This window comes from Lonchura striata, chromosome 6, assembly GCF_046129695.1.
Source record: "Lonchura striata isolate bLonStr1 chromosome 6, bLonStr1.mat, whole genome shotgun sequence".
Taxonomy (NCBI): Eukaryota; Metazoa; Chordata; class Aves; order Passeriformes; family Estrildidae; genus Lonchura; species Lonchura striata.
The window spans coordinates 60,101,233-60,126,135 of NC_134608.1; the positions used below are offsets into that span (position 1 = coordinate 60,101,233).

At 41.8% G+C, this 24,903-nt stretch overlaps 1 protein-coding gene and 1 long non-coding RNA gene across 2 annotated transcripts; one reads left to right on the forward strand and one right to left on the reverse strand.

The window, feature by feature from the left end:
- Positions 1-31: 31 nt before the first annotated feature.
- On the forward strand, positions 32-2,338 carry LOC110469131 (uncharacterized). The gene is made up of 3 exons (XR_002465209.2): positions 32-233; positions 1,361-1,496; positions 2,135-2,338. It is a non-coding gene; the product is annotated as an uncharacterized LOC110469131 (long non-coding RNA).
- A 9,787-nt stretch (positions 2,339-12,125) lies between these two features.
- Positions 12,126-18,639, reverse strand: PRRG4 (proline rich and Gla domain 4). Its single transcript, XM_031504867.2, has 5 exons — positions 18,516-18,639; positions 15,265-15,428; positions 13,905-13,953; positions 13,082-13,217; positions 12,126-12,354 (listed from the first exon to the last, which is right to left on the reverse strand). The coding sequence occupies exons 1-5, from the start codon at positions 18,619-18,621 to the stop codon at positions 12,126-12,128; spliced, it is 684 nt and encodes a 227-aa protein (XP_031360727.1). The 5' UTR covers positions 18,622-18,639.
- Positions 18,640-24,903: the final 6,264 nt, after the last annotated feature.

Below are 24,903 nucleotides of genomic sequence, written 5' to 3' on the forward strand. Positions count from 1 at the left end.
GGGCGGCGGGCGGAGCTGCGGGCGGCGGCGGGGGCTGCGCGGCCGCCGGACCCATGTCGGGCTGCGCGTTCCCAGGATGCTCCTCCCCCGCCAGCGCACTGGGGCTCACGGGCTCCGTGTCCGGGGGCAGGGAGGCCGCGGCGGAGGGGCCGCGGGGCCGCCGCCAGCAGCGCCGGCGGGCGGAGCGGGAGCAGCAGCAGCAGGAGGAGGAGGAGGAAGAGGAGAAGGAGGAGGTCTGTGAATCGCGGCCGGGCGGCCGCGGCCCGAGGGGGAAGCGCGGCGGCGGGAGCGGAGCGTGGCGGGGGGCGGTAGCCGCCACCGGGGCGGGGTGGGGGGGCTGAAGGCGGGGACGGGCGGGGTGGCGGTGTCGGCTGTGGGGGAGGCCGGTTCCTCGGTGAAGTGAAGCGCTGGCGCTTTGTTGGAGGAACCGGGGCGGGGCCATGTTGTTCCCGCGGAGGGGAAGCGCCGCCAGCCGCGGGCTCCGGGGCGGCCGCCGCCGCCAAGATGGAGCCCGGCAGCCGCCCCATTGTGGAGCGCTTGGCGGGGCGGCGCGCCCGCCCGGTCACCGTCAGCCGGCGCTGACGCCGCGCCCGGCCGCCTGCCCCCGCGGCGGGGCTCGCCCAGCCTCCGCCCGCCACCGCCTCGGCTGTGTGGCTGTGTGGCTGAGCTTTCCCCGAGACCCCGGCATTCCCCACCAGGAAGTCACCGCAGGCCTGGGGCCGAACGGAGTAGTATAGTGGGATCTCTATACAAGCTTCGGGTTGGAAGGGACCTTAAAGGTCATCCAGTCCGGTCCCCCCTGCCATGGGCAGGGGCACCTTCCACTAGATCAGGTTGCTCAAGGCCCCATCCAAGCTGGCTTTGCACGCTTCCAGGGACGGAGCAGCCACAATTTCTCTGGGCAGTGTGGTCCCGTGCCTCACCCTCTTCGCCGTAAAAAAATCTCATCTTAATATCTGATCTAAACCTACTTCCAGTGTAAAGCCGTTGCCTCTTGTCCTATCACATGCCCTTGTAAAAAGTCTCTTTCCAGCTTTCTTGTATGCGCCAAGTCAGCTAGGAAGAGAACAGAGAGAATATCTATTTATTCTTTCTTTATTTTTATTCTGTCTTAATTTAAATGGTAAAACTTCAGAGAGGTTCTAGAGACCTACTTCAGCTAGGACTGGCTAAAGCAGTTTATTTTTATTTAGAGGAGCCTAAGCCACCTGGTTTGTAGACAGTAAATTCCTGTATCTTTTGCTGAATGCTTGTTAAAACAAAGAATAAGGGAAATGGGCACCATCTGCACAGAGCAGGACAGCAGCAAAGGGGACATGAGTGTCGATGAGTCAACTGTGGTGTCTTGCTTTCCCCGCAGACTGAAGACAGGCAGGCCGCTGAGATGAGCAGGAGGAATGTGCCTCAGAGGTAAAGATGAGGAATATGCTCTTGAAAAGAGGGTGACTGCACCTGAAGGCACTGCTCAGAAGAGGAAGGTGTATGCTAATGACCGAGTAAGTCTTTTGAAGATTCAGTTTGTAGCACTCCAGGCAATACTGAACCACAGACTGAAATGAATTCTGTAGTGAAATGCATTTAGAAACTTGGCTACAGCCAATCAGATTAGATGTTAAAAAAAAGTTGCAAAAAAACCTCAACATTGGAATGAAAAGACAGAGTGATCAGTATTCAATGGGAAAGCAGAAAGGTATGAGACTTCAGGAGGAAAAGCCGAAGTTCTGCTTTTCTCATGCCTAAATTCAAGAAGCAGCAGGAAGAAATGCAGCCGTGGAGGGAAAGAAAGGTAAGTGTGAAAGTCATCAGCACTGAGGAGAGGAGCAAAGTCACCCAGAGGCCAGGGCAGAGGGTGGAGGGAGAATCAGCAGCTCACCAAAGCCAGAAACCAGCAGAGTGAGTTTTCCTTGTGTTTGCATAAGCTAGCACCTGTGTTGCTTGCAGCTGGAGGAGCCCTGTGGGGGGTGGGAGACCTCCTTCCCCTGGGAAACAGGAGTGTTGCTGTTTTACATATGAACGAGGCCTGATGACAGAAAATGACTCCAGTCGTATGCTAATAGTGCAGCGTTTGCGGCTGATACTATTGAAAGTGACATTTCCGGTGGGGAAGGACCCGCAGTTTTTTATTTCCCTGCAGGATCTCCACTAATCTCCGTTATATTATCACACTTAGAGCACACTGCTTCCCTCAAGTGGGCCTGAGAGGAGGGTGATACATGGACCTGATATGAAATGCCTTTTCCATCTAGTTGTGCAGTGTTTGGTTTTCTAGAGTGAACATGTTGCTGTGGAGTTTCTTGTCCCAAATTTGGAATGATGTGTTAATAAATTATAAAACTGCTAGTGTCTTGTTTGTTTTTTTTTCTCAAGTAATGTCAACACGAACTATAAAGAGTTACCATTATGTTGTTTATTTCCATTACAAAACTGCTTTAAAGAGAATGTGGGGGTGGGTACATGGCTGTAAAATCATGTTACACGAGAAATCACAAACAAGAACCCGTCCAGATTTGCAGGCAAGGAAACATAGACAGTGCATTTATACCACTAAATGAACCACAGACACAGTGTTTCTCTGAACATTGCTGGAGTAGATCCTTTTTTCTGGCAATCAAATAGTGAAGTTGAGTGAAACAGAAATTGTGACAGCTGTTGTTAAGTTTAATTTCCTTTACATGGTTTTAATAGAGGTGGAGTAGACTGGAAGCTTAATCACTGATGCCCATAACCATCAGATAAAGTCAGTTTATCCAGTGATTTGCTTTTCCTGTGTATGAGAGAAATCTTGTCCTGAGATCAGCTAGTGAGACTTCTGCAGCTTTCTCATTAAACTGGCCCCTACTGCTCCTTGCTGTCCTCTGTCTAGGAAAGCTTTCTCAAATTTTGTGCATTTTATCTTTTTGTAACCAAATTGTATTTTGTAACACTTTTCTCTCTAAGACAACAAAAGAGTATGTTGAGAGTAAGTGCTTTTATAGTATCCTGGTACCCAGGATACTTATAAGCAGCTTTTCTGAAAGATCTGTTCAGGGATAGAAAAATTCCTTTGATAGATCATGTTAATTAGATTTTTTTTTTACTGTTTAGATTAAAGTGTACATATTAAAATGTATATTTAGCAGCCATGTTAGATGTGTTTAGGATTCTGAAACTTGGATTCTTGTCTTAATAAGGAATGGTTTTATTTCAAATGCAGCTGTTACTTGCTGTTTAGGAACTAAGCATTGGTGGGCTAGAATGCCTTCTGAACTGTAGTGCATAACTTAGTGTCTGTAGCCAGTAGTGATATCATATGTGCTTCTCTCTGAAGTCAAGAATTTAATATAATAAAAATACCTTGCTGAAACATAAGCTAATACAATTTTTCTCTCTATTTAAGACCAAAATCTTAAGTTGAAGCACTGTAACACAATCTGTGCAGCATACCAGCCTGGAGCAGTACTGATTTTTTTTTTTTTTGTTTCTCATTTCATTCCCTAAACCAAGAGTCTCCACTTGGAAAAAATAAATCCTTTATAGAGGAATATCATTTGATAGCTAGGAGACAGATATAAGTAATTAACATTTTAATGGGAATCATCTGCTTAAGGTCTGAGGAATGATCTGCAGTGCTGCAGCACGTGCTGCTGCCCCCAGATATGGTGTGGCAGCAGGGCTGGGCTGCCTCAGCTGCTTGCTGACACCCAAAGGAGGAGGAGGCCTGACTGTCCCTCCTTCCCTGCTTCACTCTCTCACTTCTAGTGATGAGCTCTGGCCACAGGCTGAGTAATGAAGTCACTCCCCTGGCTTCCCTTTTTCACTTTTACCTTTTTCTGCCAGAGGCGATTTTTCCTAATTTTGCTGAGCTGAGTCAGCTTGCCTTTGTGTGAAATGAGAGCTGGCTCAGGGGGAGCAGCAGTAGTGCACAGCAGGGAGGAGATGACAGGGAAGTTTTACTTCTGATGGCGAGATGTTGTCTTGGCTAATGGTATATTCCATAGGGAACTCTCTAGGATCTAGGAGTGCACTCTGCAGACAGTGGTGAGCTCCCCTGCCTGTGTGACACTTCAATCAGAATCAAGCCAGCTCTGTTGCAGAACCGTGTTAGCTAATATACATTGCCCCTTAGGGAAGATTTCCTGTTTCTCTTTAAATCCTCATTCGCTGTTACACAATGCTGAATGGCAGTATTGCTTTTTGAGGTCTGGTTACATGTTTAGAGTGAACGTATACCAAATGAAATGCAGGATCAAGCTAAGGGGTAATTAGCAGTTTTCTGTGATTTTATAATAATTAAAGCAATATAGGAATCACAGATCCAGGGCCAAAATCATGCTCCAGTTCATGATTGGCAACAATGTATTTATTTGTAACTGATACATTTATTTATTTATTAGCTTCTTTGTTGCACAGTGTGCTAGACTATGTTACCAGGAAAATGTAGGCCAGTGTTTGAGTTGAGTGTGATTGGGTTTTATATTGTATATGATAGAATCATAGAATGGCCTGTGTTGGAAGGGACCTTGGAGATCATGCAGTTCCATCTCCCTTGTCATGGGCAGGGACTCCTTCCACTAGACCAGGTTGCTCAGAGCTCCATCTAACCTGGCTTTAAACACTTCCAGGGGTGGGGCAGTCTGTGCCAGTACCTCACCACTCACACAGCAAAGAATTTCCCCTTAAATCTAATACAAAGCTACTCTTTTCCAGTGTTGAGCCTTTCCTCTTGTCCTGTCACTATGTGCCCGTGTAAAAGTGCCTTTCCACCACTCTTGCAGGCTCCTTTCAGGCACTGGAAGGCCACAGGTGACCCCAAAGCCTTTTCCTCTCAAAAAGATTGTATTTCAGCACATAATAGTACTTTATTTTAGAGCTATCACAGTATCATAAATAGTTTGCTAACATACACAAACATCTTAGTGCTTAGCTTTCAGTGGATAACCATGTGTCAACAAAAGCTCTAGAAATAAGTTTAACGAATAGCCTTGTGCTGACAGAATGAATCTTCACAATTGTTTGGAAACGGTGTTTTGAAGACTTGAGGACATTCTTTTTCAAAAACTAACATTTCAAAGATAAAACAGTCAAATAACTTGAATGTGCCTAGTCGGATGAAGTTTGAAGAAGTTCAGGCTGAAGCTGAATTGGGTCTGATGTATCAACACATTGTGAAAAGTGCACAAAATAAGATTTCTGCAGCACATGTTTCCATTGAGCACTGTTGGACAGCTACACATCCTGGATGCAGCACCTTTGTGCAGGCTGTGACTGCTGCCAGCCTGTGGTATCCTGCATGAGCAGGAATGAGTGAGTAGATCAGATAGGCAGTAATAACATGAGTCTTGGTTAGGCTTGTTATTAATCACTGACTGTTTTGTTTGTTGTTGTAATTGTGATTCTGACCAAAGCAGAAAATTGCAGGTGCTTTAACAGATTAGATTTTGCATTTAATTTGGCACGTGGCCTCTTTAAACATAAAGCTAGGCATTAAGATAAGTGTGAATAGGGAAGGAGTGCTGCCTTTCAAAGAGCATGCTCTGTCTTGGAACCTCACAGCAAGTTCTGTCCTTTGAATTTCTTCATGTACATTGCTCTGTGCATTTATTTAAAAATTTGAGTGTATGTACAAACAAATGAAACAAAATCTTCAGAATTCATTTTATTGAACTAAAGCTGATCTATGGAAGCTTGACTTCTGGCATGACAGATTATGATGGAGCTGGTAGGAAGTTCACTGCAGCAATGAGGAGAAAGTCTTGTTTCCTTGGAGTTCCCAATCCTCCTCCTGGTCATGTGCTTCCACCCTTTCCAAGGTGCCACCACTGCACTTGTGTTGCCTCAACTCAGCCACTCCTGAGAAAGCTGTCTATGTTTTCACTGGGTGATTTATGAAGGGATCTAGTAAGGACCAGAACTCATACAAGTTAAGTGGGAGAAATGTGCAATGACATGAAGGGAAAAAAAACCCTAAATAAAACCTTTGATCTTGAACACACTCGTATTTTTAATAGGGAGTATTTTGTTTTAACTCTTACTAGAAGATATTTTCCTTTGTATGACATCAGTGCTGGGTGTTTAATGTGAAATATTGGATGTTTATGTATTCAGTACTTGCTGATCTTCAGAGAAATTAAACTGAAGCTTGATCTGAGCAATCAGAGGTGTTTCTTGTTTCTTAAATGAAGTAGGCACTGCTTCAGAAATTAAAATGGGTCCATCTCAAAACTTATGTTTAACTGCTCCAGTTTCTAGACTGAAATATTTTTCCAGACGCAGTCTGTCTGTTCCCTTTAAAGTGGGAGCTCCTGGAGGCTCCCAGAATCTAGGCAGCAAGATGCCTGCATCTGATGGCCCCTACTGCTTCAGTGTTTCAGTAGTCTAGGTACTATGGAAAAGAGCACTTAGGGTGAAAATGTTACCAAACATACCAAGGAAGAAAGTGTTACCAACTCCATTTAAAAGAAATGAAAAGGCTTGTCAGAGTTTTTTTCATTTTTTAATCATAGGCTAAATTAGCATTTTCTCTTTTGCCATGATTAATTTATATAAATGGAGTGAAAGAAGGAATTGTCCCAAGACACTTAATGAGAATGAAGCATCTATCCCATCAGCTGTATTTCAAATATCAGTTCAGCTGACTGGTTAAAAAGCTTCATTAGATGTTCAAATATAGGAGTAGATTTGGGCAGTCTGTGGGGAGCTCAGCTCCTCTTGTATGGTTGGAAGAAATAGCACAGCTCTGACTGTTTTTATTCCAGAGGGTAAATCAAGAGTGGCTTAATTTAGTGAAATTCACTGTGCTCCATATTTGCTCTAACAGCCCTCCTGCCTCTCTGAGGAAGTCCACACACACTGTATCATGTGTGCCTCCTCTTCAGAGTGAAATTGCCGTTACCAAATGAGGAATTCCTGCTTCCTGCCTTGCTTCTGCATGCCTGTTCTGCTCCTCACTGAGGGGACCTTACTTCAGTACCCCTAGGAAAGTGGTATTTTTTGTGTTAAATCTGCTCACTAAAGGCCTGATAAAAGTCAAGGAAGATGGAAGGGCTAACAGCTGCTTAAGTGAGATTTTGTCTTGAAGGGTTCATCTTCAGTGTCTGCACTTCATAAACCTCAGATGCTCAGCTGAACTGGAGCAGTGGAGCAGGAAGATTTTGTCCAGAGTAGAAATTGCAAATATTAAAGAAAACAAACCATGGCCCTTTTTCTCTACCAGTAAGTGCTATATGGCATGAAGAATCATCTAACAGTAAAATGGTGTGGGTTGGAAGGGAATTTTGAAGGTCATCTAATTCCAACCCCTGGCATGGGCAGGAATACCTTCATGGATGGAGTCCCATCCAACCTGGCCTTGAATGTTTCCAGGGATGGATCCTAAACTTCTCTGGGGAACCTGTGCCAGTGTTTCACCACTCTCATGGTAAAAAAAAAAAAAATAAAAAAAAAAAAAAAAAAAAAAATCCTCACACATAGTCTGAATTTAGCCTCTTTCAGTTTAAAACCATTACCACTTACCTGTCACAACAGGCCCTGCTAATAAGTTTGTCTCCATTTTTCTTGTCCTTTTAAGTGCTTTCAGAAGAGGGCATGTTTTTACCAACTACGTTTAAAAGAAATCAAAAGGGTTGTCAGAGGTTTTTTTCATTCTTTAATCATAGGCTAAATTAGAATTTTCTCTTTTGCTGTGATTAAGTTGTATAAATGTTTATTTAGAAATTGTTATACAAAATAATATAGAGACTAGCAGAGACTAAAATATTGCTACTCGATCACCCAAAATATGACAGCACTTGAAATCAAAGTTCTAAATAAATATAGCCAGTGACAAGTACATTCAAAGTGTTCTGACAGATGAGTAGAAGGAAATATGTTCATAAGATTAAGTAACTGTTTATGCAGTTCAGAAATTACTGGAAATAGTTAAAAATAGCTAAATAAAGAGCAGATTATTCGAGAAGATCTGCTTAAGATTTTTGAGAGGAAAACACATGCAAGTTCTTTACTGTGGAAATGATAGTGATAAATTTGTAGTGACAGGAATTGATTGAAAGATGTTTACAGTACAGAAAGACAATGTTTGAAGTGTTTGAAAATGGCTTCTAAACCCAGAATTTCCTTCCTTTTCTCAATGCCACATGGATCAAGCAAGGATAGCAGCAGTAAAACTTTTGTTGGCAGGAGAGACTGTGGATGGGAAAGTCTGGTTTGTTGCTGTTTTGGGGTTTTTTTTATTACTTTGATGGTTTATTTAAAGCTAGAAGTAGTGTTGCTAATAAGCTGCAGGTATTCAATTAATCTTATTCACAGCTGGTAATCTCAGGAATAATAAGGAATTTTGCTATGCTTTTCAGATTTCAAATATAACTTTTAAGGGCAGATCAGACTGAAACATTCTAGTTAATAGAAGTGGGCATCATTATAACAATAGAATACTCTGAACTGGATTTGGCAACAGCATTGTAGTAAATAATTTGGCAGAGCATTATCCTTTTTATTACCTGAAGTGATCAGTTATCTCATTTTTTGCTCCAATCCCAGTTCAGCTGCAGCCAATAAAAACCTTGCCATAGACCTTGACAGGACCAGAATCAAATGCTTCACAAGTCACATTTTCATGAGCTGTGGTGAGGAAGTGCACTTCCACGTGGTACTTCAGTTTTGCTGCTCTAATGAATTCACAAAAACCCCATCAACCCCTCAACCTATAAATGCATAATTGATATAGTATCACATAGCAGGCTTTCTTATTGCAGCAGTAAGCAGGTTCAGTGTTTTATTTTTCAACTTACACAGCCAGAGATCGCTTTCCTGACCCTTATTATTTGCCCCAATTAATAAACTGTTTTGTTTTATAAAAGGTTGCATGCTGTAATCTCCTGTGATGCTGGAAAGGCTGTTCTGGAAAATTCTTCAAGGCAATGGCTAACAGCACTAATAGTGACACATTTAAAACAGAATTATGTGTTTGCTAGTGTTTTCAACTAAAACACTAGTATTTACTGTTTTGTTTTCAACTATCATAGTAGATCTCTGTTAAATCACTTAAAATCCACTGTCTTTCCTAAAGGTCCTGGAAAGAAATGCCAAAGTCAAAACACTGATAATTTACATCTCTATACAAGTTAGGTTAACTTGCTGCTGCTTTGCTCCTCAAAAAATCTTCCTCCTCCTCTTCCTACTTAATCACAGAATACTTTGGATTGGAAGGGACCTTAAAGATCACCCAGTTCCAGACACCCTGCCATGGGCAGGGACACCTTCCACAGGATCAGGTTCCTCCAAGCCCCATCCAACCTGGCCTGGAACATTTCCAGGGTTCCAGGGGCAGCCTGTGCACCCTCAGAGTAAGAATTTCTTCCCAGTAGCCAATCTAACCCTGGCCTCTGTCAGTTTAGAGCCATTTCCCCTGGTCCTACTAAACGGCCTTGTAAAGGTCTCTGAAGTACAAGTCATTTGCTGCTTTATATATTCTAATAGCAACTCCGTTTTCAAAAGCAGCTACATGTAAAATTTTGAAGTGTGGCAAAATAAACTAATTTTAATATAAATTAATAACTCCCCATAGTCTGTCTCGTTGATTTTCCCTCTGTTAACCCTGTTGAACCATGAGCTCTAAAAAGAGACAAGATACAAGGTAAGAGTGTGCCAGGAGTCAGTGTATGAAAGAAGGAAAACAAACTCAACCCAAACAAGTGCTATTCAAAGGAATTTTGTCCCTCTACCAAGAGGTAAGTTTACACTGTATTCAACTAAATTTTACACTTTGCTCCTTCTTTGTAAAATGCAGGATGTGTCTTCCAAATTATCATGCTATGTGCAACCAGTGTTTGAATGTCAGTCCCTGCCATTTTCAGGGTCTAAGGTGCAGACTCCTTGAGTAAATTTGAGTGTTTTACTCTACTGAAAGGGTACTTTACTGCCCAAAGCATTACACCATTGATGTTTAACAGTTATACCCTCTTATTTTTTTTATTAATTATGAAGGATGAGATTTTTGCTTGTATTGAATGGGATCAGTTGCAAATAATTTGTAGGAACAGCAGAAAAATCAAATTTCCAGTGATTGAATGGGATTCTGTACAATTTCTGGAGTGTATTTAAAATGTGGCTTTGCTAGATGGCTGTAGTAACATTGAAGAATCTCTGAATGGTCACAAGCCTTGTGAAAGCCCATTCCTTTGCAGTGTTCCCATCAGTAGCATTATTTAATAATCTTTGAGTCCCAGGAAAAATCTATGTAAAAGTGTGCTCTACTGCTCAAAATTCACATTAAAAATTTTTAAATTGTTAGCTAAATGCAAGGGGAATATGGGAGAATGATTTGCAAGTTTATGATTGCATAGGTTCTCAAAACCTATTTTGTCAACAGTGGCCTCACACAATTCTTTTCAGTCTTACAGAACTTCAAGAACTTCAAAATGCTTTTACAAGTAGGGCAAAAGTGAATTGAAACATCCCAACAGGAGGATTCCCCCATCTCTCAATAAAAAAAAAGAAGCTGGAGAGAGATTTTTGACTCGGCAGAAGCCAAATTCAGTGGTGAAGTTTTGTGAACAGGAACACCAGTGGCACTGCTACCAACTGCATTGTATTTGTTTTTCAAAGGGCAAGACTGCATTGTGTAGCACTGTCACTGTCAGTGTACTCTCTCTATATTCCAGGATTTGAAGTGTTTCCATTATTACAAAGACATCTGCAGATTGAAAATCTCAGGCCAATTTTCTGCACCTTGCTCAACAACACTGTAGCTTCTAGTATGTTAAAAACAGTAAGATTCAGTGAAATATCACATATTCATTTCAACCCTTAATCCTTTAACTTACAATATAAAATGGATTGTAGGCACCAAATTGAAATATAATTTGCTGTTGTCAGCATTGATTCGATGAGGGGGAAAGAAGGGGGAGCTTGTTTCTTCTTAAAAAACGTAATGGTGTGTGCCTAAACTGTACAGCCACTGTCAAACAAGAAACCAGCCTGACATGATTCCTGTGAGACCCTCTGCTCTGGCTTCCTCTGCTGAGGAGGCCAAGGGACACAAGTGGTGGGCAGCAATTTGCTCAGCAAGATCTATAGGCTGCATAATTCTGGGGGTTGATATTCTAATAATATTATGTAAAATTAATGGTGGCTACAGCTGTAGATACAGAAAATGTCTTGACACAGTGAACCAATAACTCAGGAGTTCTTGAGTCTTGATTTTTGATCTAATATGATGTCTCATTCTAGTTAAAAGTATCATTTTGTTGTCCCTGTAGTGCAAGACACACTTACTAAAGTGCTTCTAGGGGGTAGGTCAGCTTTGGGTTGAAAGTTAAATGTCTCTCTCTACATTTCAGCTTTTAAACTATGAAATAAACATTACCTGTGAAACCTGGGTAGCTTTTTAAAAAGGGACAAATCTCTGGCTTTTTGCCCAACACCCACTGGCCCACAGCATTCTATTTACTCTCTTTGGCCTGGTATTTACTGTTGAACATCAACAGAATTTGATGCAAGTATACTTTGTCTCACTTGGTAGTGTGCCATGTAATGAATGCTTCCTTTTGATGCAAAATGATGATCATAGAAATACAACAAATTAAGTTGTGTGATCAGCAATGTCTAAACCAAACCAGTGTAATCCACTAGAGGACTATATATATATATATATTAGACAGATCACGCCATGAAATAATTTTTGCACTCAAGTCTACTACAAGAATGAATAGAAAATTCACCCAGGAAAGAAGCGAATCTGTCAAACAACCAAGTAGATTTTTATGGTGGTTTAAAATATTAAGTCGCAACAATGGCTACTATCAATATGAGCAATTAAAATACTGTTCTTTCTGAAGAAAAAAACAACGAAACTATTAATGAAACATCAATAGTTTGATGGGATGGCTCATATGGAAGAAGGCAGCAGTACAGGACTTGCTCTTTATGCGTTCTCTTCTCTTGGCACAGTGCCTTTGTGCAAAGAACAGTCCTGCAGCCCTTGTGCCAGGTGACCTCTTTTCCCAAATGGGAACTTCACTCCATCCTGGTTGTCCAGGAGATCTTTCACATTTCTGTAAATCATCTTGCAATATGCAAGGTAGCACACACTTTTTTCAAAAGCATGTTACGTCCAGCAGTCCCCCCTCAGCCCAGCAGGAGGTTTGTGCCTAGGGGCCAGGGAGGGACATGGACTTTTGGAAGAAGCGTGCATGCCTGGGGGGCCCTGGGTAAGGGGGTGGGGGCACGCTGTGCTGGCCGGCCGCGGTCACCGCCTGCTCGTACGTGGGCAGCCCCGAGTCCTCGGCTCCGAGGGGAACGGGGCTCAAGGAAAACTCCTCGTGCCTCCTGAAGATGCTGGCTGAGTTCCGTCTTCTGCTCCTCACATAAGCCAAGTGCCTAAACAAAGGTAACAGCAGGTAAGTGGAAACTTTTGCTTTAAATGGAAGCAAGAAGATTAAGTCTTAATAGTAAAATAAACAAAACCTCCAAATCCCACAAGAGGGAAAAGCATGCCTTCAGTGATCACAAAGAGCAGAAGCCAAATACTCCCTCCAAACCACAGGGTAAGAAGAGCTCAGTGATGTGAAATTCATAAGGAAGAGAAAGCACAGAATCCTTTTATTTTCCTTTCAAGTTTAGGACAAAGGAGCACTCAGGAGTAGACTCCTGGTTAAAAAAGCATTTCCTCCAAACTGTTTAATCATCTACTACCACAACCACTTACATCTGAGGTAGAGCACATGCCAAGAGGAGCATACAGCTTACTTCAAAGCACCAACAGAACACATTAGACTTCCCATTGCAGGCCCCCACATACTAAAATTATTCCATTATCTCAGAATATTTTGAAACCAAGAACACACACATATGCAATTAAAAAAAAAAAAGGCAAACCCAAAGGTTTGGGTGTACAATATTGTTTTATGTTTTTGTGTTATTAACTGCAGCATAACTACTGCTGGTGCTCACTTAACTTTGCTCCTAGACAAGTAAGAACTAGAACTCCACTGGATTTTCTGAGAATACAATAGTTAGGCAAACCCACAGTTATTTTTAAATGCCAATCTTAAGCAAGACTTTGTTTTGTGTGTGTTTGGGCTTTTTAAGCAGTGAAATTCCTTACTCTGGTGGTTGCCTTGATTTGCATCTGCTCTTGCAGCAGTAGAAGATAATCAGTGCAATTATAACCAACAGTATTCCAGCAGCAACCAGGCTGATGAGCAGTCCTGTGACGTTAATCTTTTGTAGTGCCTCATCACCTGGAGAGAAAACATTGGTGATTTTCATTATGTTCTTTCCATCTAGCCAGCCTTCAGTTTACACTGTAAAATACTACTTTTGCACTGCTATTAGGCTGTTCCTTCCACAAATGTCTTAACTTGCTGTAAGAAGCTGTAAATCTGTGCAACACAACTCAAGAGAATCATTCACAATCAACTTAAAGCAAAAGGGAGTTGATGCCCCATTTTCTCTACATGAAACTGTTGAGATGCTTGTCTTCCAATGCCTTCCAAATATTCCTTCATGTACTTCATGATCAGGCTGTAAATCTTTCCTTAAGTCCAACTGACCCTTTTTTATTAAACATCTGTCATCAGACTCTGAGCCTAAATCAGGCTGTTATATATTACTATTAAAGAAATGGGGGGGTAGAAAAAACAAAACCAAACCACAGCCACAAAATTACAGCAAAGTTTACCAATTGTGTAATAAAGAAATGGTCAAGGAAATTATTTGTTTTACCTACAGACCTATAATGGATCCCACTTTAAGATGCTTCAGTTTTATCATATCAGATAATTAAACAGATTTGTACATATCATAGTGATCTTCAGTAAAAAGATCGTTTCTGATTTGCTTAACGGAATGGTTGATCTATAAAGAATATAGTATTATAACAACTAGAAAATATTGCAATATAATAAAAAAGTAAAAAGATTACTTACCTATTTTTATTATAGGGCCTTTAGTTGAATAATCTTTCCAAAAATCCATCTATAAAACCCAAAAAGAATCAGATTTATATGAGATACATAAGTGACAGGCCTATTGACTTATATTTAATATGGTACCACAGGCAGAATTTAGCAATGGCATAAACAGAAATAACTCCTACTGAGTGATTTGTATTTACTCATCCCATGGTATTTTTCTTCTACAACTTTGCAGTAAAATTTCTCAGATCCCAGTTGGTAAAAGAAAAAAGTGTATTTAACTGTACAGTGTTACCTCATATTTCTGCCAGATTACAATAGAAGTTAGGGTATATTCTGACACAAAAAAAAAATCTTACAATTGTTTCTTTGCTAATCCCTACAAAACAGTATTTGAGGCAAAGTTAAGTTCTTAAGATTCCAACATTTGCATGAACAGTACTTGAATTCACATCAGCTAGGAAAAATAGTGGGGTTCATTTAAGAGAAAAACTTTTATGTTGTATGACTATCAGGCATTAAATGCGTTGAGCTATAATTTTCACTTTTGCTACCTAGCAAATTACTCCAGCAGGATTTCAATTTAGCAATGTGACCTTATTCTTAGGGATGTGTTAGCAATAGCAAGCTAACACTTCCTTCTTTAGAACATGGGTGTATCCCTCACTCCTTCTGCAGAGCACACCTAGAATCACAGAGAGATTCTTGCTGCTTGTGCAACAACCAGTCTTCAGACAATCCTCACATTCCTTTATTGAGCTGAAAGGTTTCTCACTGTTTCTTTTTATACCTACATATATATATATATATATATATATATATATATATATATATATATATATATATATACACACACCAGGTTTCTTAGCCATGGCTAGGTAGGGAGTTAGAATGTGGTGCTATAGAAATACTCAGCAATAGCTCAACTGCAGGTTTGCTTCACACTGGCCTCTTACAAAACACTTTTTGGGCATGACACAGGGATGCAATCAGCCAATTAATACATTAACCATGTGAAACATTTAAACTGGATGCTGAAAAGTTAGTAAAAAAATCCAGAAGTATGAAAATCTAGGGATATCCACAAGTGGGACTTCTGAAGCTTCATTTCTATTTGTTTGCAGAATGAAATCCACATCTAAAATCTTTAAGACAAAGATACATATTCAAGTGCACTCACTGTGTATCTAAAGCAAGAACCCCATGTAATTGGGATATCTGCTTTTAAAACAAAATAAGTAGTCATCTCTCAGTGCTATGTTAGAGGAGTTACAGTATTTGTGTACAATAATTTGTGTTACAATAATTTGTGTACAAAAATACAGTTATTTAGCCAATAACCTCCTATATTAAATTAAATTGGAACTGCTACCGTTTTTTCAGGGTCTTCAAAAATTTCTCTTGCTTCTTCATAATTGCAGAGTTCTTCATAGCATTCCCTTTCCAGGTTATCATCTGTGAATGCTTCAAAATCAAATCTGTTGTTCAGAAGATGTCGTCCAATGAATAAATTTGCCTCCCTTGCAGATGTGAACACTAATGGAAAAAAAAATCAAGTTGATTTAAAACAAGAAGGCTAGATTTGGTATTTTTAAAGAATGGTAAAGATTTTAACACATTGGGATAATTTCTTTCCCTAGCATCTCTTAGCTATGTACAAGGCAAAGAAATATCAAGGTCTCCACCTAAAATGTCATCTTCACTACTATCTTTACCAGCCATGTAACATAAAATAAATGTATTTGCCTTTCTAATAAGCCATCTCAGCTATTCCTTACCCTGGCCGGGAGAATTTGATTGTCATGATAAATTTTGGTCAAGTTTTGGTGTGTGACCCCTTCTGGGATGTGAGCATCAGTTTTTACTGGAGGTCTAAAGAACAAAGTAATTGTCACATAAAGCAGAATTCAGATCCAAAGTAAGCAACACCCTAATCTAGTGGGGGGTGGAGACAAGGGTAGGGGAAGGAAAAAACCAAACATACATTTATCAATATTCTGGTATCTCTGAGTACCAAATTTTATTTACAGAATTTAGTTTTTAAATCACATCAGCAGACTCCTATTCATTCTACAATCATTCTCTTTTCATAATCATGGCACAAAGCTTTGTGTAAAGGAGCCTTATTGCCAAGTTAATTTGTTTTAAGTTTGTCCATGATATGAATTTTACTGACAACATGCATTTCTGAAGACTTCTGAAAAGAAGAGATTCTCTTTTGTGTTCCATGAGGCCTTATGGAGTAAGTGGTGAAGTGAGATTCCAGAACAGTGAGTGAAATTATAGAAGGCTTTGGAATACAGGAATGTATTTCCTCACTAGGCATTTTCCACAGTCAAGTTTTAGCCTGCTCTTGCTGCAGTTTCTTATTTAAAAAAAAAAAAAAAAAAAATACAGGACAAAACTTAGTTTCTGGTGAAAGCCTAATCTGTGTTCACAAAATTCAGGCTATTTGGTTGAGCAAAATGACTAGAGGATTATTTTTGCAATTGTAATGCAGAAACAGCATTGTTACATACCAAGCTGGATGGCTGAAAAAGGAGATGAGATTCAGGATAAAGTTATTCAATGACAAATTAGCTTTCTGTTCTTGTTAGCCTGTTTGGCAAGATTATCACATCACTCTGGAATTTTTACCCTAATAGTTACTGTTAGATCTTGCAGTGGTATCTCATAACACTTTGCTCTCTGAAAACTGAGAAAACTGCAGCAGAACTTACATATTGGTTGCTTATGTCTTCAATATGATAGAATATTTAAGGAATATGACATCATATATTTATATAATTTGTGTACTGTTACACTGCGTACTGAAGTAGCTACACATGTGCACATGCATTTGTTTTTGTTATTCTAAAGCAATTGCAAGAAAATCCAAGCTTGAAATATTTATACTACACCTGAAGAGTAACCAGAGAAAAGGACTTAACAACAACAAAAAAAAACAACCCCAAAGCCAAAACCAAAATCAAAACTCCCTCAAACCCACAAGTGGAAAGGGAAAATAATTAAATGGAAAAAAATGTATCAATATTCTTGGTTCAGTGCAAATTACAAAAGTAACTTCAGTCTTCTGAAGCAGAGATCTTCAGTTTTGCTCAGTAGTGTTTCACTCTTCACCATGCAAGTAGTATTAGCTGTCCTTTGAATTAATTTAGAAAACTGATGCATTTTGTTTAAAATGGAATGCATAATCAGACTGCCTGGAGCCTAGAACCCTCAATTCCCAGGGATACATGGACCTTTTTCTTTTCAAGAATTTTTATCCATTTTTCTGCACTTTTTTCACTTTGTCACATATTTTCATCTCCAACTTACTTGCTACCTGGTGATTAAAACAATATTTTAAGAATGAAACAGATGGAGGATTTGAATTGTGTCCTAAGTGTGAGGGACCTGGATACAGTTCTGCAATCCTTGGTTTGATAAAATGATCCATGCAGTTTTAGGATACCCAGCATTTTATTAAAAATACAACCACACAACATTCTCAGTGAAGCAGCTCTGCTGGTAAACGATGTTCAGAAAATGCTGAAGGAGGACAACTCAATGCAAGTACCCCATACCTTTGGCAACTGTTCTACTTGCTAAATTATCGGATTATTTATATATATATATATAATATCTAAATTTTTATTAATAAAATATTGAATATTAATTGGATACTTCTCTTTCCAACTCTCTCTTTAAAGAAGGAGTGGTCTGGGCCTATTGTGAGGAGAGAGTTCTCACAGAAGCTCACAGGGAAGAGGCAGCCTTTTTATGCCCAGAGCAATATGGATTTTAATAAATCACCTGTCACAAGCACTTTTCTGCTAGCCATGGTTTCTGCTCCACATACTGCCCTAAAGGACCCTCCTGCTCCATGTGATGACATTTAAAAATCTCTCTTCAGCTTTCAGCACTCATTGTCCACTGAGAAGACTGGACAGCTAAGCTAGAAATTCCTTTTTGAAGCCCTGATGCTTAAAATATTAAGCATCACATGGCTTTGCTTTGGACTGCTTGAGTCTCTCTGGAGAACGTATTTATGATTTTATGAGTTCCTCTCCACTCCTCTCCCTCCACAGGGAAGAACTGCAAAAGCAGCACTATGCTTATCTTTCCAGGTGTTGTAAGGGGGCCTGGCATTGAGAGAAAATATCAATTTAAAAAAAAAAAACCCAAATAAACCCTTTCAAACACCAAGCCATTTCAGGTATACAAATACAACTGTGATGTGCTTAAATAGCACCAAAACAATACTGTTTTAACACAGGTTTCAAACTTCCTGAATTTTGATGTTACTTAAAGGATTCTGGTTGTATCAACCACAGTAATCCCAGAGGCCTGGCAAAAGTTCAGTTGTCCCAGTCTGCACTTACAACTAGATCTGATAGATACTTGATCTTAACACCAAAGTCAGTTATCAATCATTTCAGCAAAAGAGATTAAAATAATCTGAGATTAAGCATAAAACAGCCTAATGTTTTTCATAAAGTTAAAAAAAAAAGGCCAAACAACAAAACCACTAAAAAACCCCAAAACCAAAACAACAACAACCAAGCAACAATTAACAGAAGCCAGCAAAACAAAGTTAGAACCAATTTTGGAAAGCACAATCTCGCATTAAAACTGAGTTACCACCTTTCCATTCCGGTTGCTTCAGGTGATTTAATCCCCCAGGGCAGTGAGGAAACGCGAGCACCGTCACATGCAGTTGACACAGCACAACCAAAACCGCGAGCATGGCCGGGATCTGTCAGACAGAAACCACCGCGAGTTGAGCAAGAATGACAATCCTCTGAAGCGTCAGCGATGAACCCGGAGCGGGTCCCGGCAGTGAAGTCACCCAGCGCAAGCACCCACACGCACCCCGGGCTAATGGGTCCCTGGAAGAGGCGCCGACCCGAACTGGTCCTGCCTGTCTCTGGCGGGGCTCTCCTTGTGTAACACCGCACGTGTCGCCGCTCCCGCTCCCGCTCCAGCACAGCGGCGGCCCCGCTCGCCGCTGAATTGATGGGAGAGAGCCCCGAGGGTGCCCCAGGCGGGCTCCGAACCTGCAGAGCTTCGCCTTTGCCGCCGGAGGAGGTAACAAAATCTCCCCGGCGGGAACAGCTACCAAGCCCGTTTTGTCAGAGGCATGAAATGAACTCTGCACGGGGTCACCCCACGCAGCTGAAAACACGATCGCCACCGAGGCGGGGATGCGCCACAGCCGCTCGGGGCCACGGCCGGGCGCTCCCGCAGAGCCGCCCCGCCGCTCCCCGGCCCCGAGCGCCCTGCCGCCCTCGCTGCCTCCCCCGCCGGCCCGGGCAGCTCCGGCGAGCAGGACGAGGGCCCGGGGAGCGCCCGCGGAAGGAGCGGCTCATCCCGCTCCCAGCGCTGCCCTACCTGTCCCGGCGGGAGCCGGGCGGAACGGCGCACGGGGCAGGACCGGCGGCGGGACCCGGGCGGATCAGGGGCCGGGACAGCCTTTCCCTGGACTGTTCGGATCCGGTGTGGATCAGCCTCTCGCTCCCTGGGCTGTTGGGATCAGGTGTGGATCAGCCTCTCCTTGTGCTGTTGGGATCAGGTGTAGATCAGCCTCTCTCCCTCTGTCCTGTTCGGATCAGGTGTGGATCAGCCTCTCTCTCCCTGGGCTGCTCGGATCAGGTGTGGATCAGCCTCTCCTTGTGCTGTTGGGATCAGGTGTAGATCAGCCTCTCTCCCTCTGTCCTGTTCGGATCAGGTGTGGATCAGCCTCTCTCTCCCTGGGCTGCTCGGATCAGGTGTGGATCAGCCTCTCCTTGTGCTGTTGGGATCAGGTGTAGATCAGCCTCTCTCCCTCTGTCCTGTTCGGATCAGGTGTGGATCAGCCTCTCTCTCCCTGGGCTGCTCGGATCAGGTGTGGATCAGCCTCTCCTTGTGCTGTTGGGATCAGGTGTAGATCAGCCTCTCTCCCTCTGTCCTGTTCGGATCAGGTGTGGATCAGCCTCTCCTTGTGCTGTTGGGATCAGGTGTGAACCAGCCTCTCTCTCTCTGTCCTGTTGCGATCAGGTATGGATCAGCCTCTCTCTCTCTCTCTGTCCTGTTGCGATCAGGCGTAGATCAGCCTCTCTCTCTCTGTCCTGTTGCGATCAGGTGTGAACCAGCCTCCCTCTCCCTGGGCTGTTGGGATCAGGTGTGGACCAGCCCCTTCCCGGAAGGGCGCGGCGCAGTCCCGGGGCCGCCCCGAGCCGCCCCCGCCGGCGCTGCCCGAGCCGCGGCTGCGGCCGCCCCGGGACGGGAGCGCCCCTGGAGCGTCAAAGAGGGGTCATGGGGGCGCTTGGGCTGCCGCTGAGGTTTTCCCTCGAGTACCACCCTGGGCTTTGTTCCCTGACCTGTCCCCGGCGTAGGCAGCGGGTCCTTTCTGCTCCCGCAAACCCTGTTTCTGTTAAGCCGGGCTTTTTGCTGGCGGTGCTGAGCAGCTGCTGGGGGTTTTGCTGCCCGGAGGAAAGCGCACGGTGCGCTGATGGCACAGCGGCTGCCGGCTGAGCCAGAGCGGGGCCGGGCGGGGCACAGGGGTGCTGCTGCTGCTCCGTGCTTAGCGAGCATTTAGCTCTCAGAGAGCCTTATCTCCACCAGGCTTTCTGAGCCAGGCAGCTGGAAGGACCAGGAGTAGTTTTACAAATGTGAAAACAATGTTTTTGTTCTTTTTGTTTTGATTTTTTGTTTGCGCGTTTTACTGTTTCGGGCTTGTTTGTTTGTTTGTTTTGGGTCCGTGCCGGTAAACCTGAACCTTACAGGCTAGAAAGGGGCAGAAATAGGTCCCCCAAATGCAGGAGGCTGGTTTGCACCAGCACACCCCTATTCAGGAGCTCCCATCACTCCTTCCCAGAGCAGAGGCCAGGCTGAGCACATGGATCTGTAGCCCTTTTGGCTTCTCCAAAGGACGAGATAGAAACAATTAAGTGCTTCACCTTTGCTGTAAGGATTTGTTTAATACTGCGTGCTGGGAGCATGAACTGTGTGAAAAATTTTGGGATAGGCTGGGCTGCATTAAAAGCTGCACACCAAAGAAACTCTTGGGATACGTGAATGGAAGGATTTTGCTACTAGGAAATCCAGGGACTGACAGTGATTTGTGTCTGTGCTCGTGTGTCTCCAGTAGTGACTTTGGATTGTATTCTTTATTTAAAGTGCTGGCATGCCTTGTATATACAGACGCAGGAAAGAGTAGAATGAGGGGGTATTGGGTAACACTAGTGGAAGTGATCAGAAATTCCCTGGAGAAAACCAGAAACTTCTGATGTGTGAAATAAGGAGGATTGTTTGGAAGAATGATGACTGTAGTTAAATATTTACTTTATGACATCAACATGCTGCCGTTTAGAGGTACTTGATGAACATGTAACTTACTAGCTGGGATGGCTCTAATGCTTTTTAGCTGGTGGAGATCTCAACAGAAAATTATATATTCTGATTGTGTATCTGCTTATAACACAGTGGAGAACTAAGATAATAATATATTAGAAGAAAACACTGTAGATTGTTTATTATCTAGATAATAAGGAGATAAGAATACTTGGCTGCTGCTTGTTGGAAGGCAGGAGAAACTACCATTACTTTGTAAAGGGCCTTACAGCTTTGTCCCATGCCCCTCTACTCAACCCTCACCCTGAGTTCCTACCCGAGTGTCTCAGAGGGTGGTGCCAGCTGTGAAATAGCTGCTGACAGCTCCAGTGCGAGGGCATGAACGTACAAGGGCTCTGTGGTGCATTTAAGTGTAAGTAAAATACCTGCATGCCAGTGTGGGAACTTCTTTTGTGTCCTAACAACAGCTTTGTGTGAGGAAAGTCTGCTGTACAGGTAGCAGGTAATCTCCATTGTGTTATGCCAGCATTGTATGACACTGTTAATAGAGGGGGGAAAAGACTTTTGGAATTGTTCACGTATGCCTTCTGGGGAGTGGATGTGAATCCATCCCGTGGGCCTGCCCATATCAGAGGAGATGGCTCCAGGTGTGCACTGAGACTGAGGGCTCAGCCCCATCCAAAACCCTCTGCTGGATCTCACCCCTGCTCTGAAGATGGAGGAGCAATGCAGCAGCAGGACTCTGCAGGGAGAGGCCCTCAGAGCTTTAACACTCATCAAGGGTTACCCAAATTCTTCTGCTTTAGTGCATGTTTTAGCAAAAATTTGTGTCTTCTGTCTGTGTGTGCATGGGTGCTTGTGCAGGCATGGTGGTTTTTCAAAACCAATATAGCTTATTTATTATTAAGCTGTAACAAAATAAAAAATGAAGTTTTATAGATTGGGAAAACAGGACAGCACAGTGTTTCACTTCGGAGGAGATTGTAACTTCTCCTGAGTGTCCCTCTGAGCTCAGACTCTGAGTTTCCAGCTCTGTGACCTTGGGGACTGGTGGTGAATCCTCACTCAGGGTGGCTGTGCAGGTAAATGAAAAAATTGTTATAGATAATGACAAGAAGTGTGCCTGAGTTCTGGTTTGTTATGCAGATCAGAGAAAAGGTAATAACAAGTTAAAAAGGGTGCAGCAAGTGCTGGGGTTAAATAGAATATTTCCCATGTAGATGCAGCTTTTAGCATGGCAGAGGAATAAGTACCTTTTGCATGTAACTTTCCTACTTGTGAAGTGTTTTTTCAGGTAAAATAGCTTTGATTTGCAAGCTGTGTGATGAAGATGCTTGGAAGGATGGAGCCATCAATTAAGATATTACTTTCATCAACCTTTCCAGGTAAATACCAGTATACAGTTTAGTAGATACATAATTAAAATATTCGGAGAGGTGGAAAATAGGAAGTTAATTTACATCACTTGTTTTTAATATTGGGTGAATATATAATTAATGTTTCTAAAAATATCTTTAAATTACTTGCCATACTAGCTGGTACAGTTATTTCCCTGTATTTTAGAACTTCACTTCTTGTGATATTTGTTAAAACGTTATTGGAGAAATTAAATATGGTGCTGTTGAATTGAACCAGGACTGTGTATCCCTCACAAAAGGAAGATGGTACCAATCTATGTTCAAACACTGATCATTTGATTTTGAATATATTGATTATTTTGCTACAAATAAATAGTGGTGTATTCATTTTTACTATTCAGGTATTAATTTCAGTATAATAAAGAATAATATGCTTTACTGATTTTTGATTAGGAAGATCTTGTATGGAAATATATCCTAGCATAATTCAGGTAATAAGTTTCTTACTGTTCGGTTTCTCATACAGTATTTTTCAGTTGATGTGATAATGAAATGACATAAATATGTAATTAAGAATTACAAATCCTCTTATCAAGGATATGTGGAGCTGTGTGTATCTGGTCTGTTCTTTACAGTGTTTTATTTGATATCCTGACTCATATGGCATAGATTTGTCCTTTACAGAAAACTATTTTAAGTTCTTATATTTGTGAACTAAATTTCTGTCCAGGCAGCTTGATTTAGGAGTAATTTTTTTTTTTTTTTTTTTTTTTTGCTAGAGGTAATTGAATGTAACAGATTTTAATTATTGATTTTCTATAGTTAACATTTAAGGGCTTTTTGACTATCATACTCAGTAATAAACATGTCAACAAGCAAGTGAACCATATCAGTATCTCAGAGAAATCTGGTACCCCATTCCACACAGTACCTGCAGGAGGGAAAGGTTTTTCTAGATCAGACCATATTTGGAAAACTTCTTTTTTGGGTACTCCCTGGTGTCCTTTACAACTTCCTTCAGAAATGCCTGTTTTTCCAGTTAAATTGGTTAGTCTAATAAAAGACGTAATAAGTTATATTATGATATTTGAAAAATCTATCATCAAGTAGATCTTTACTTGGATTCAGTGTTACTTTTTTAATGACGTTATAGTAGTATTTGAAATGTGCCTTGAATTCAGATACACAGCCTCCCCATCCTCTGGTTCTAGGATGTCTTCTAGCATCCAAGCCCCGATGTTTCCACTCGATCTCAAGCTTCTGAGCTCTGAGATTTCTATTTAGCTCCTTAGCTATTTCTGTTGTGTTCCCTTGTTTCCCTCAGTAACCCAATTTCTCTGTGGAGTTGAGATCTTGGGTTTAACCAGTTTCCTTTCCTGGCTCGCCAGGAGAGGGATCTGTGTGGTGTCCTCTCAGCTTTCTCTTGCAACACTTCCATTTAAAATTTGGAATGTCCCTGCAGAGGATCTCTTATCAAACCTGTCTTGGAAAGGTTTCATTTTCTGACAAAATGGATTGTTTGTAGGTGAAGTGATGTAGCAGCAGACTGGCAGCTCTGGCTGTGTTTTAATCCTGCACAGCTGCAGCAGCAGTGCAGCTTCTGACGTGCATTAATGCAAAAGATTTGATGTTTCCATTATGCTTGGCACTTACTGTGGTGGCCATGGAGATCTATTTGTAAACTTTGTGTTTGTTGCTGTGATACAGGCAGTTTCTATTTGGTATGGATTTGGTTGATCCACAAGGTACTTGTTTGTGATTGTGAGCGAGTTGCTTGAAGACTTACAATGAAAAAAGGATTTTTAAGTTTTCATTAGACATATAATCTTGAAAACTCAACTTATTTGCAGTGGTGCATAGAAGACAACTTTAACTGAGAGAGGTGCTTTTATCTAAGCAGATAGAATGGTTTTTAGGGTCACATTTTATAATAGATAATAGATCACATTTTTACTGGTTTTCATGTGTTTTTTTCCCTGCATATTGTGCTGTTTTTTAAATATTGATTTATATTGATTACAGTTTCTGGAAAATGACCAAGGACATTACACCCATATGAAGAGTAAAGCAAATATTACTGATTTTGAAGAAGTAATCAAGTAAAAGTTCTGGTGGTTTTAGTCCAAATGAGAGAATTCCACACGTGTGAGGCAAAGCCAGCTCTGTTGAGGATGAAGTCATTCTTTGCTGTGTTGTAAAAGCTGGTTCTAAAAACAGTTGTAGATTAGACAGACATTCTTCTGAAAAATGTTATTGTCTTAATAATATCAGTGATGAAAAGCTGCCTAAATAGTCTCTCTGCCTAAAAAAATATGCAGAAAATTCAGTTCAGCAGTCTC

Bases quoted from the DNA above. Each gene is read 5' to 3' on its own strand.
- PRRG4 (XM_031504867.2), bottom strand. From the start codon at position 18,621: ATGCTCGCGGTTTTGGTTGTGCTGTGTCAACTGCATGTGACGGTGCTC. The intron at 15,429-18,515 runs GTAACTCAGTTT...TTTTTCCATTAG, and splicing joins GCAACCGGAATGGAAAGGTG to TGTTCACATCTGCAAGGGAG. The intron at 12,355-13,081 runs GTAAGGAATTTC...ACCTTTGTTTAG, and splicing joins AAATCAAGGCAACCACCAGA to GCACTTGGCTTATGTGAGGA.